The following is a 12,791-nucleotide window of genomic DNA, read 5'->3' on the forward strand; positions in this document are numbered from 1 at the left end:
CTTGTCCCAATGCTGTGCTTTGGAAATGATTAATGCTTTAAAAAATAGTTCTCACTGAGAATTTGGAGTCTGCTCTCAAAAGTAGAAAACTTCAAAAAAATTGACACACATGTGCTCGCGCGTGTGTGTGTGTGTGAGAGAGAGAGAGAAAGTTTGTGTGTATATATACTGAAAATCCAAATCAATGAAAAAGAATTAAGAAAATTGAAACTACTATTAGTTTTAAAAGATTTTTACTTCATATTATACATAGACATATATTATTCGAACACACTTTTTAAAAATCCTTTGACTCACCTGTATGCTTGGGGTGATCATCAGCCAATTTGTTTTAAAACAATACTGTTGTTTCCCAACCTAGCTCTTTTCCAGCCTACTTTCAGAATCTTTGTGAATTGATCCCATAATAAACTTCTTATAAAATCAGTTCTGTTCAGATTCCTTTTAAGCTGAGTAACAAGGATGTATCTTGTGTAATTTTTCCCTTGAAATTTCCCTAGTTTGTCATTTCTCAAAGGACTTTAAAAAAAAAAGATCATTCAGAAACTAAGGAAAATCCTCCATCCAGAGAAAAGCAAGAGGAATCTACTGGAATGGGTGAAGCTCAGTTTAGTAGTAGCATTTTGCTACGCTGTTTAAAAGGATTACCTCCTTAACTGTTTTAAGATTCTAACATAGGTGATAATCATACAATGTTGATTAAAGTGATTATGGGGATGGTAGCTAATTGTGGGAGCCAATAGTATGAATTCAAATGAGTACGCTACTATCTATGAGTGTACACACAATCAGATTAGATCCACAGAGGTGGATTATATATGGAAACTTACTTTGACAAGATGTTTGGGAATTACAGTTTGTAACAACAAAATGCAGAAAAGTGTCATTAGAGATCTCTGTGATTAGTGTAATGGATGGTCATGTGGGTTTCAAAATTTCACATGACCTTATCCAAGTCAGATGACACAAGATGACTTCTTTTTTTTTTCATTTTTCTTTTCCTCTTACTTTTATTACCTAAATATTTTTTTAAAAAAATAGTTTTGCTTTCCTTGAATGAAAGCATTCAGGTTCCGAAAGCTATTTAGGCAGTATTTAATGTATCATTGAAACAAACCAATTCCTTCCTCCCACCCAGGCTCCTTTCAACCTTTTATATAAGTATATCAGATATGTTACACACTCACACCCACACTTGTATGGCTGCCTATCTTATAATACTAAATGGCTCACAACAATATTCCACAACAAATAAATAAATGAATAAATAATTTCCCACAAAATTTCACTGTAATGTGTATGTATGTATATTTGTATATATATAAGTGTATGTATAGAACTATTCATATAATTCATACTGTATATTCCCTTTCTATTTAGAGATAAATAAGCAGTTAATGAGACCACAGTCTCTCTCGTGGTTTCCCTCTATATGAACCACTGTCAAACCAGCAATTTTTCTGCTATCTTTCCAGTTGATCTGGCTCTCTAGATTTTTTCATGTATTTATTAAAAAATATTTATTTATTTTTCCTTAAATATACAGAACCAGCAACTAATTAAAGTGTAATGAAGAATCTGATTGAGAAATTTACCAGTGGATGTGGGTTTGGAAAACAGTCTATATAACTTCCACAAGTTGCTTCCCAACTATTATCTTGAATGCTGGAGGTATAAGTATGTGCACATTTTAGGGGCAAATTTCTAGATATAAGCCACAAAATAATAGAAGGGAAGAAAAGGGCAAGGCAAGGAAAGAAAAATGAGAGAAGAGAAGAGAAGAGAAGAGAAGAGAAGAGAAAGGACGGGAAGAGAGGGGAAGGGAGGGGAGGAAAGGAAGCTTTTAAAGGAAAACTCAATGTTTGTAATCTAAACTGAAATGAATGTATTAAGAAATATATAAACAGTTTCAGATAAAGAAAACAAAGCTTGAAATAGATATTCATTGGTTTATTTGTTTAAAATTTAACAGCTGTTTAATAGCCTCCCTTACTTCTTTAGTCTGAAGACTGTAGATAATTGGGTTTAACATGGGGGGTAGAAATGCTATATTGCACAGAGAAGAGTTCATTCATAACAACTGAAGAGATTGAATTGGGTCTCAGATACCAAAAGTAGCCAGTAACATAGAATAAAGCCACCACAATGAGATGAGAACTGCAGGTGGAAAAGGTTTTCCTCCTAGCTTCTGCTGATTTCATCTTTAGGATTGTGATGAAAATATTGACATAGGAAACTAGAGTAAGTGAGAATGTGAACATCCCAACTATGGCACTAGTAACATAGAACATTATTTTACTTGCTGTGGTCTCAGTGCAAGACAAGGCAAAGTATATAAGCTCAGCTTCACTGATTACAAGTTTGAAAAATCAATGTGGCTCCACCTGCAATCAAAGGCTGAAGGCAGCAGGGGAATGAGGGTAGGGTATGGCAGAGGAACTGCTTTCAAGCCATTGGAAAATATATCCAATCCAACTTCTGTTTTTGTGTTTGTTTCAGAATGAGTGAGAGAGGGATCCAACTTCTCTGTGTGCATGTGTCTGTTTGAGAGAGGGGGGAGGGAAGGAGGGGGAGAGGGAGGAAGGAGGGGGAGGGAGAAGAAAAAGAATGAAGGAAAACTTATTTCACAAATGAGAAAAAATGCTGTCACTTTAAATCGGAACTGAACATGCCTGGCTGTGGAATTCTGGAAGTTGAAGTCCACAAGTCTAAAAAAATTCGAAACACCTGTGTCAATGCCTCACCAGCCATAAACCTCACTGCACGTCACTGGGTAAACAGTTTTATTTAATATGGTTATTTGTTAGAATAGATTTCTGCCTTTCACTATTAAAAGAATTTGCAGAATTTTCTCAGAGGAAGAATGCATTACCTTTCAATACAGAGGACACATTGGAAGATTTGCTCTCTTCCATTTGAAGTTTTGGCAGAAGAGAGATGCGCCCTATCAGATTTTAAAGATAACACATAGGTTGGCATGAAGATTTTGGCTTGAAAGTGTTTGTTCTTTGAAGAATATATATATTGAAGAAGATGGAGTCCCCGGTTTGTGGGTTCTGGCATGACTGTAAGTTTGAGATTTAAGTTGGCATAAAGAATCTGATATAAAGATTGTACAATGCCTTTCCTGACAGTAGAGATTTTGTGGAATCATTGATAACATCCTCATAAAATCTGAAATGTATACAGAGCAAATCCAGAAAGAAGGGAGAAAGAGGCTGAAGGAGTGTGTGAGGATGGGGGATTTCCTAAAGTTTAGGAAATCCGCCATCCTCACACACTCCCTCTTTCTCTCTCTCTTCCCTCCTCTGGATTCAATGGGATTTAGGAAATCCCCCATCCTCACACATTCCCTCTTTCTCTCTCTCTTCCCTCCTCTGGATTCAATGGGGTTTAGGAAATCCCGCATCCTCACACACTCCCTCTTTCACTCTCTCTTCCCTCCTCTGAATTCGATGGGGTTTAGGAAATCCCCCATCCTCACACACTCCCTCAATGGGGTTTAGGTCCTCACACTTGGCTAATAAACTATTCTACTCTACCCTACTCTAGTCTACTCTACTCATTTCTATTTCAATTCTAATAAGGAATTTAGTTTCTCTCTCTTGAAAATGTAAGCTAGCATAATGCAAGCTAGCTTTAGCTTTCAAACAGTTCATTTAGTGACCAAGGTTACAACGGCATTGAAAAAGTGCCTGATGACCATTTTTCACACTTAGCGACCATTTTTCACACTTAGCGACCGTTGAAGCATCCTCATGGTCACGTGATCAAAATTTTGATGTTTGGCAACAGATTCATATTTATGATGCTTTCAGTGTCCTGGGGTCATATAATCGCCTTGTGTGACCTTTTGACAAAATATAAAATTTTTAATCAAGCCCCTCCCCCCCCGGTCAATGGTGTCCCTCTTTACCAATCTGAAAATCTGGTCACCTTAGTCTTCATGTAACAACCCCCCCCCCAAAAAAAAATATAAACACACCCACAATGAGATGGGAACTACATGTAGAAAATGTTTTCTGCCTGCCTTCTACTGAATTAATTTTCAGAACAGCAACAATAATGTAAATGTAAGAAACAAGTGTGATTAGAAATGAGCTAAGATTAGCTGCTGACAGTGATATATGGAGAATGATGTAATTAGGCAGAGTATCTTTACAAGACAAGGCCAAGAGTGAAGGAAGCTCAAAAGCATAGTGCCTGATTATATTGTTGCTGCAAAAGTGAAGATTTAGCAAAGGAAGTGCATTCACCATAGAATGAAAGAATCCCAGGATCCAAGCTCCACCAATCATTTTACAACATATCTCTCTTGTCAAGTATTGGCTATAATGCAGGGGGTCACATATAGCCACATATTGGTCATAACCATTGCTGAGAGGATAAAAATTTCTGTGCAACCTGTTTGGAAAGTGAAATATATCTGTCCAATGCATCCTTCCCAAGAAATAGTTTTCTGCTTTGTTAGGAAGTTTGCTAGCATCTTGGGAACTGTGACCGAAGAATAGGAGATGTCAACAAAAGCTAAATGACTGAGAAAAAAAGAACATAGGGGTCTGAAGGTGAAGCTCAGACTTGATAACTGATATAATTAAAATATTTCCTATGATGGTGACCAAAAAAATGATCAAGAACAAGAAAAGAAAGACATCCTGTATGTGTGGGTTGTTGGAGAGTCTCAATAGAATAAACATTGTTATTAAAGTTTGATTTTCCAATTTAGAAGATTCAGGAAACATCTGTCAAAAAAATAAAACACAGTAAATAATATATGCCAATATGAAATTGGGATTCCATTCAATAGACAAATTGAAGAACACAGTTGGATCACTATAGAGAATTACATTATATCTATCTATCTATCTATCTATCTATCTATCTATCTATCTATCTATCTATCTATCTATCTATCTGAGTGGGTGTTTGTGTATGATATATATGTATTCTAACCCCCCCTTCACGGCTCTTAACAAACGCAGGCAGATAAACTTGAAAGGAAGTCTTTCTTTATCAGTTCTCAGTTCAAACTGGCTTCGAGCCCAAAAATAACATAAATACAAGTCTCCGACAAGAATGCAAAACAAAAACTCTTACAAGCAATGCACTTCTTCCACCGTCTCCACGAATCAGGTTTACATGAAACACCAAAGCACTTATCCAAGTGTAACAAGCAATGTTGTACAAACCAAGGCACGCACGAAGTAACGTATGACTCCAGCGACTAGGGCGTGGCAGCTTCCGTCCTTTTATCTCCAAACTTCCTCCCACAAGCCCCAGCTGCATACTGAATCTTGATCCCGAAAAAACTCACAGCAGACATCTGCTGAGTCACAACATATATGTATGGTATTTATATATATATATATCGAAACATTGCCAAAACATTGCCAAGACAATCTCAATCTTACACACCCGTAAATATCTCTCTCTCTCTCTCTCCCTCTCTCTCTCTCTCTCTCTCTCTCTCTCTCTCTCTCTCTCTCTCTCTACATACATACATACATACATACATACATACATACATACATTAGTTTCAATTCATTTGCTATTGTAACATATATTTGCTGTGAATATTATTTGCTTCCTCATGTATACATTTGTGAAGTGAGTTAAAATCATACATCAAGTCATACATCAAGAAAAATTGTTCCTAAGGAAAATATTGATCGATACTACTTGAGTCATCTGTTTCTTCAAAATGTCCAAATGGAAACATTTCAAGAAGTTGGAGCACATGAAATTTACCAGTTGGGACATCCATTCTTTTCAGCTGCCCTTATCCTCTTTCTATAAGAATTCACTGGTTTGCTCTTTCTGTCTTCCATATGCTTTTCTCATATTTTTGACCCCTTTCCACATTTCCAAATAAGAAACATACTAGTCAGGTTTAATGTGATTATAGAGACACAAAAATGCTGATTTCTCTCCCCTGTCCCAAGCAAAATACAAAAGTGATTTGCTACATTCTTCCTCAATTATTTTTGTTTCTTTCTTTTCAGGTTTTCAGCTTTGAGACTATTGGGTTTTTAAATTTGTGTTCCCCCACCCCAATGCTAAATAGATGCAATGTGTGATGCTTTTTAAGATTAGCTAAGTAAAGCTAAATAGTGGCATATACTTTGATAAATTGGAGGGGGGAAATTCAAATATTAAATGACTTCTTTCCATGCCCCCGCCCCCTGGAAAAAACCTAAATCGATACCTTTCATAAAGGCAAATGTGATAAGTTTTTTAAAAAATGTTACATTCTCAGCTTTGAATCCTATATTATTACTCTTAATTCTTTTTAACATATACCTGGTATGGAATTAAACCAGAAGGAGAAGGAGAAGGGGAAGGACAAAGACAAGGACAAAGATAAGGATACTCTACTTAGTTTTTCCTGTAATGTTATTTTAAGAAAGGTTTTCCATTAGCTATCTCATCATTCTTGTCATGAATGTGAAGGGCTAAATGTGAAAAGACAACAAAATGGTTTATTGTGAAGAACTGGCTTCTTCATATATAAATACAGAGAAAAGACATTTTACTTGGAATGTTGTTCCGTAGCTCTTTATTTATCAACAAATGACAAAGTATGGGTTTTTATATAATTTGTAATAAATCTAAAATTGCCCATAAAACATGTAGAATTGGTCAATAAATTCTTTTCTCTGCAAGTCTATCCCCATGAATCAAATTATAATTGAAATTGACTAGAAAAGGTAACAAGATAGCAGAAAAAACTAAATAATACCTGTGTGATGAATATATATAAATATTCTCTAATAATGTTTTCAGGGACATCATGGTGAGGTATAAAACTGATGGCACTTCTGAACAGAATTCATTATACAAGTGAAACTCAAAAAATTAGAATATCATGCAAATATCATTTATTTCAGTAATGCAACTTAAAAAAAATGAAAGTAATATATGAGATAGACTCATTACATGGAAAGCAAGATAGTTCAAGCCGTGATTTGTCATAATTGTGATGATTATGGCTTACAGCTCATGAAAACCCCAAATCCACAATCTCAGAAAATTAGAATATTACATGCAATCAATAAAACACGGATTGGACATAGAACAATATCGGACCTCTGAAAAGTATAAGCATGCATATGTACTCAGTACTTGGTTTGGGCCCGTTTTGCAGCAATTACTGCCTCAATGTAGTGTGACATGGAAGCTATCAGCCTGTGGCACTGTGGAAGTGTTATGTAATTAAAATATTTCCTATGATGGTGACCAAAAAATGATCAAGAACAAGAAAAGAAAGAAATCCTGTATGTGTGGGTTATTGGAGAGTCCCAATAGAATAAACATTGTTATTACAGTTAGGCTACTTACATACTTTAAAGTTAAAGGTTCCCCTCACACATATGTCCTAGTTATTCCCGACTCTAGGGTGCAGTGCTCATCTTCATTTCAAAGCCGGAGAGCCAGCCGGTCATGTGGCTGGCATAACTAAATGGTAAAGTTGCATGAAACACTGTTACCTTCCCACCAAAGGTGGCCCCTATTTTTCTACTTGCATTTTTGTGTGCTTTCGAACTGCTAGGTTGGCAGAAGCTGGGACAAGTAAAGGGAACTCACTCTGTTAGGCAGTGCTAGGGATTCAAACCGCTGAGCTGCCGACTTTCTCTTTGATAAGCTCAGCATCTTAGCCACTGAGTCATCATGTCCCTTTCATGTTAGGTAGATATATTAACTTGAATATTAAGTAGATATATTAACTTCTAAAAATTATACCTCCAACATACATTTGAGAAATCTTTATTCAACCAATACAATTTATCAGATGTTAAGCACAAATGATTTTATATATAAGCAACCTGTCAACCTGTATTTCAATGTAAATTTTAAACCATTCATCCCCATATTTTCCCATTACTCAAGCATTATATGCTATCCAAAATTCGCTGCGCAGTGAATCATACACAGTTAACATATTTATTTTTCAAATTTAATTTCAACAAAATTTTATGATCCTTAGCAATAATATATTAATCATTAGTACATCATAACAACAATTAGTACATCATAATAATTTTTTTTACAAATTCAAACCCATCATTTTTCTTGTTTAAATTATATTTTTCCTTAGGCAAACCAATGGCAAGGACGTCCTTCTGATTCCAGTTCTTCTTTTAATTTGAGATTAAGCTCATCTTGGCTAAAATGCATTATCTCGTTATACATCCATTCGTCTAGTCTCACTGTCATTTCTTTTTTAAAAAAAATACTTTCTTAATTGGGTCTGTTTTATCATATGAGAAGGAATATCACTTTGTTGGTTCATAACATATCCTTTAAAATCCACAAAGTCACTTCATTTGAACCAAATTACATGGTTTACGGCTAGAAATCCAGTAAAACAACAGAAGAAATTAAAAATGGCAGTATGAAGAATATGTATAGCATTTTATTTAAATCTGAATCATTAAAATGTTCAGGTATATCTCTTCAGCTTTCCATCTTATCTTCAAAAACTTTAAATGGCAACAATAACAAAAGATACACTGTTCATTGAATCACTTTTAATCATCACCTTTAAATATACATTCACAAATATCAGGTATACTTTTAACTTTCGATACAAAATGATGGTTTTCAATGTTAAAAAATCATATCATAATATGGTGCAGAATATATTGCATTCTTATTTACTTTAAATATGCAGCAGTTTGTATAAACACACTAGCAGCTGCTTATGAATAAATATTTTGAATAACATTTAAAATATATGCTATAGCATAAATATATTTTGAGATATATGAGTTTTTTAAATGATATTTTATTAGGAATATATGCTTTAATAGCATTTTTCACTGATAAATAAAATGCACGTGTACACACACACACACACACACACAAACACACACACACAAATGCCTACTTTGTTTTGATTGGATCATTGCACATTAATTCAACAATACAATACTGGGAGACTATACCTGGTAAAGGTAAAGATTATACCTGTCCAATTGTGTTTTACTCTACAGGGCAGTGCTAATCTCGATTTCCTAGCTGCAGGAGCCAGTTTTATTCAAGGATGCTTCTGTAGTGATGTGGCTAGGATGAGTATATACTGAAGTTCATGGAATGCTGTTAACTTCCAAGTGAAGTGGTACCTATTTATTTATTTGCATTTGAATGCTTTAGAATTATTAGATTGTCAGGGGATGGATACTCATTCTATCACTTGGGTCTCAAATTGTTGATCTTCCAGTCAACAAGCCCAGTTTCTTAACTATCAGGCCAATGCATTCTGACCTGCTATAATGTTAATCTTTTTTTTTCTTACTCAGTGGTGGATTTGCATAAATATTAACAGCTTTGCATATTGCTGCAAGTTCATGGATTAGGCCTACATTTTCCAAACATTTTAAATAGAACAGATCTGATCTCTTTGTTCTTCAGGCTGTATACAATTGGGTTTAACATTGGAGTTAAAATCCTATACTGAATAGAGATCACTTTGTCCAGTTCTACAAGTGATTCTGAACTGGGCTTCATATAGCGAATCAAACCAGAACTGTAAAATAAACCCAGAACAATGAGATGGGAGCTGCATGTGGAAAAAGCTTTCTTCCTGCCTCTTGCTGATTTAATTTTCAGGATTGTTAAAATGATGTAAATATAAGAGACAAGTGTTGTAAGAAATGAACTGAAACCAAACAGCAACACAGATATAAAAAGAATAATGTAATTAGTAAAGGTGTTTGCACATGACAAGGCCAAAAGTGTAGGAAGTTCACAAGTATAGTGTCTGATTATATTGTTGCCACAAAAACGAAGATTTTGCAATGGTACTACATTCACCATAGAATAAAAGGAACCCAAGAGCCAAGCTACGCCCACAATTTTATTACATATCTCTCTTGTCAAATATCTGCTGTAATGCAGGGGGTCGCATATAGCTACATATCGGTCATAACCCATTGCTGCGAGGATACATACTTCTGCACAAGCAATTTGGAAAAATAAAGAAATCTGTGCAATGCATCCTTCCCAGGAAATTGTTTTCTGCTTCACTAGAAAGTTTGCCAGCATCTTGGGAACAATGACTGAAGAATAGCAGATGTCAACAAAAGCTAAATGGCTGATAAAGAAGAACATGGGGGCCTGAAGATGAAGATCAGACTTGATAAGTGTTAGATATTAGTAAATATTCTTGCTGCCAGTAACACCCTCTAGCTCTCTGATTGGCTGAGAGCTCTAGAGGGTGTTGCCGGCTTAACGTTACTGTTGATTGGCCGAGGGACTGACGTCAGCAGTTGCTGTCTCGTCCCCGGCCAGTGATTGGTTTAAAAAGAGTATAAATACCTGGGCGCGAGTTTTCGTTCTTTGAATCGCCGTCAACCTGAATAAATAGTTCTGTTAGTTGAAACCTGGCTGCGCGTCGTTCCTCCGTCAAAACGTAAAACTGGCGACGAGGATGGGATCCGGCGATTCCACGCAAGCCTAGGTTAGAGTACAGAGAGGTTATTTCAGCTAGCTGCTGTAAGTCGCTATCCGCGCCGGCACCGAACGCTGAGGAAAAATTTTCCTGTCACGACCTCCGTCACTCCGCTCCTCACACGTCAGCCTACTGAACTCTGATTTAAAATGAATTCATTGCCGCCTTTCGCTCCTTTCGGCTCCGCCGGCGAATCCTGGGAAGGATTCATGGAGCGTTTTGAAACTTATTTGATCGCTACAAAAAACCAGGCTCAAACAGATGAGGAGAAGTGCAGCTTTTTCTTATCATGCTGCGAACCCTCAATGTTTGCCTCAGCCAGAGCTATGGCTGCTCCCAGACCCGCATACAAATTAGGCTGGGACAACTTGATGGCGAAATTGAAGGGGCACTATGCCCCAACGCCGTCCAAAATTGCCCGCAGCTTCGCGTTCAGGAGACGAGTACAGAAGCCGGGGGAGACGATCAGTCAATTTTTGGAAGCCCTACGCACTGTGGCGGCCCAGTGCGATTTTTCGAACCTCGAAGAAAATTTAGTCGAGCAGTTCGTGTGCGGAGTGCGGGATGTGCATTTAAGAAGCCGCATGTTCCGCCATCACGACATTACACTTCTCCAGGCAGTAGAGATCGCCAGAGCAGCTGAGCTCTCTGAGCAATCAACAGCTGATTTGGAGCGGCTGCAGCTGTCATCTCAAACGACAGGGCAAGCCTCCTTCCCTCCAATGGCCTCACAAGTACATGAAATTGACTATGATGATTTTTCACTTACTGAGGACCTGGAGCCCGACAACGTCGGCCAAGTCCGTGCCCAACCGCGGCGGAAGCAACCTGCACCATCCACAGCCACACCGCAAAACCCCAAGGTGCCTTGCCTTAGTTGCGGAGGCCGCCACGACCGCCAAACTTGTCAATTTAAAAACGCAATCTGCCGCCGCTGTCAGAGGCAAGGACACATCGCCCAAGTCTGCCGAGCCTCTTTGCCAGCTCCTGTTTTCTTCCGGGCTAACGAGAAACCCAAGCCGCAGCAGCGCCGCCAGCCACCGAGACCAACTCGCAGAGGGGACGACTGCCACAACGTGTCCGAGCCGCAGGAAGCTGAAAGTTCCATCAATCAGGCCTCCTCGGGAAATCGCAAAATCACAGCCAATGTCCACCTGGCAGGTCAGCCTTGCCAAATGGAGGTGGACTCTGGTTCCTCCCGGTCCTTATTGTCATGGGACATGTTCTCACACCTTTGCCCGACCGTCTCCCAAACTAAGTTAGCCCCATCCCGGGTACTCTTAAGGGACTACCAAGGAAAGTTGATTCCTGTTCTGGGATCCTTTCCTATTCATGTTAAGTATGGCAAATTTGAGGGAGAGCTGCCAATTATAATTGTAAGGAATAACTTGCCGGCCCTTCTTGGCCTTGACTGGTTTCCGGCACTGGGACTGTCCATCGGGGGGGGTGCACCGGGTAAATGCTTCTACTATTGAGGACGTCCTACAGGAGTTCTCTGATGTGTTTGATGGACAGCTAGGGTGTTACAAAGGAACCCCCATCTCCCTTAGTTTGGATCCTCAGATTGCTCCTATTAGGCTGAAAGCCCGCAGGGTGCCTTTTGCCTTAAGGGCCAAGGTTGACGCCGAACTTGACAAATTATTGGCTCAGGGGGTCATCGAGCCAGTTGATCATGCTCCATGGGAGACACCCATAGTCCTCCCGATCAAACCGGATGGCTCGGTGAGAATCTGCGCCGACTACAAGTCGACGATCAACTTGGCCCTTCAGGCAAACCCCTATCCAGTCCCTGTTGTGCAACACCTGCTCCATTCCTTGGGGCAGGGTTGCATATTTGCCAAACTGGATATGGCGCAAGCCTATCAACAGCTCCCGGTGGATGACGATGCGGCGGCTGCCCAGACCATCGTCACCCATCGTGGGGCTTTTCGTTGTCGCCGCCTACAATTCGGTGTGTCCGTGGCCCCGGGGATCTTCCAAAGTCTCATGGAGCGTTTGCTCCACGGACTTCCGGGGGTAGTTCCATATTTCGATGATGTTCTGATCGCTGCAACGAGCCGCTCAGAACTCATCGAAATATTAAGGAAGGTCCTCTGTCGTTTCAGGGGCGCGGGATTAAAATTGAAAAGCAGCAAATGCTCATTTGCTGTCCCTAGGGTAGAATTCTTGGGCTTCTTAATAGATGCCCAAGGCATTCATCCTACACCATCTAAAATTGCCGCCATTAAGAACGCCCCTGCTCCCACCTCCAGGGCGGAGCTACAGGCGTTCTTAGGGCTGCTCAATTTTTACGCCCCCTTCATACCTCACAAGGCGTCACTAGCCGAGCCGCTGCATCGGT

At 38.8% G+C, this 12,791-nt stretch overlaps 1 protein-coding gene and 1 pseudogene across 1 annotated transcript; both read right to left on the reverse strand.

Moving 5' to 3' along the window:
• Positions 1–1,997: 1,997 nt before the first annotated feature.
• On the reverse strand, positions 1,998–8,175 carry LOC116521399 (annotated as a pseudogene).
• A 1,170-nt stretch (positions 8,176–9,345) lies between these two features.
• On the reverse strand, positions 9,346–11,888 carry LOC116521400 (olfactory receptor 1440-like). The gene is made up of 2 exons (XM_032236077.1): positions 11,806–11,888; positions 9,346–10,126 (listed from the first exon to the last, which is right to left on the reverse strand). Exons 1-2 carry the CDS (start codon positions 11,886–11,888, stop codon positions 9,346–9,348), a joined length of 864 nt encoding a protein of 287 aa, XP_032091968.1.
• Positions 11,889–12,791: the final 903 nt, after the last annotated feature.

The sequence above is a fragment of the Thamnophis elegans genome, chromosome Z (assembly GCF_009769535.1).
Source record: "Thamnophis elegans isolate rThaEle1 chromosome Z, rThaEle1.pri, whole genome shotgun sequence".
Classification (NCBI taxonomy): domain Eukaryota; kingdom Metazoa; phylum Chordata; class Lepidosauria; order Squamata; family Colubridae; genus Thamnophis; species Thamnophis elegans.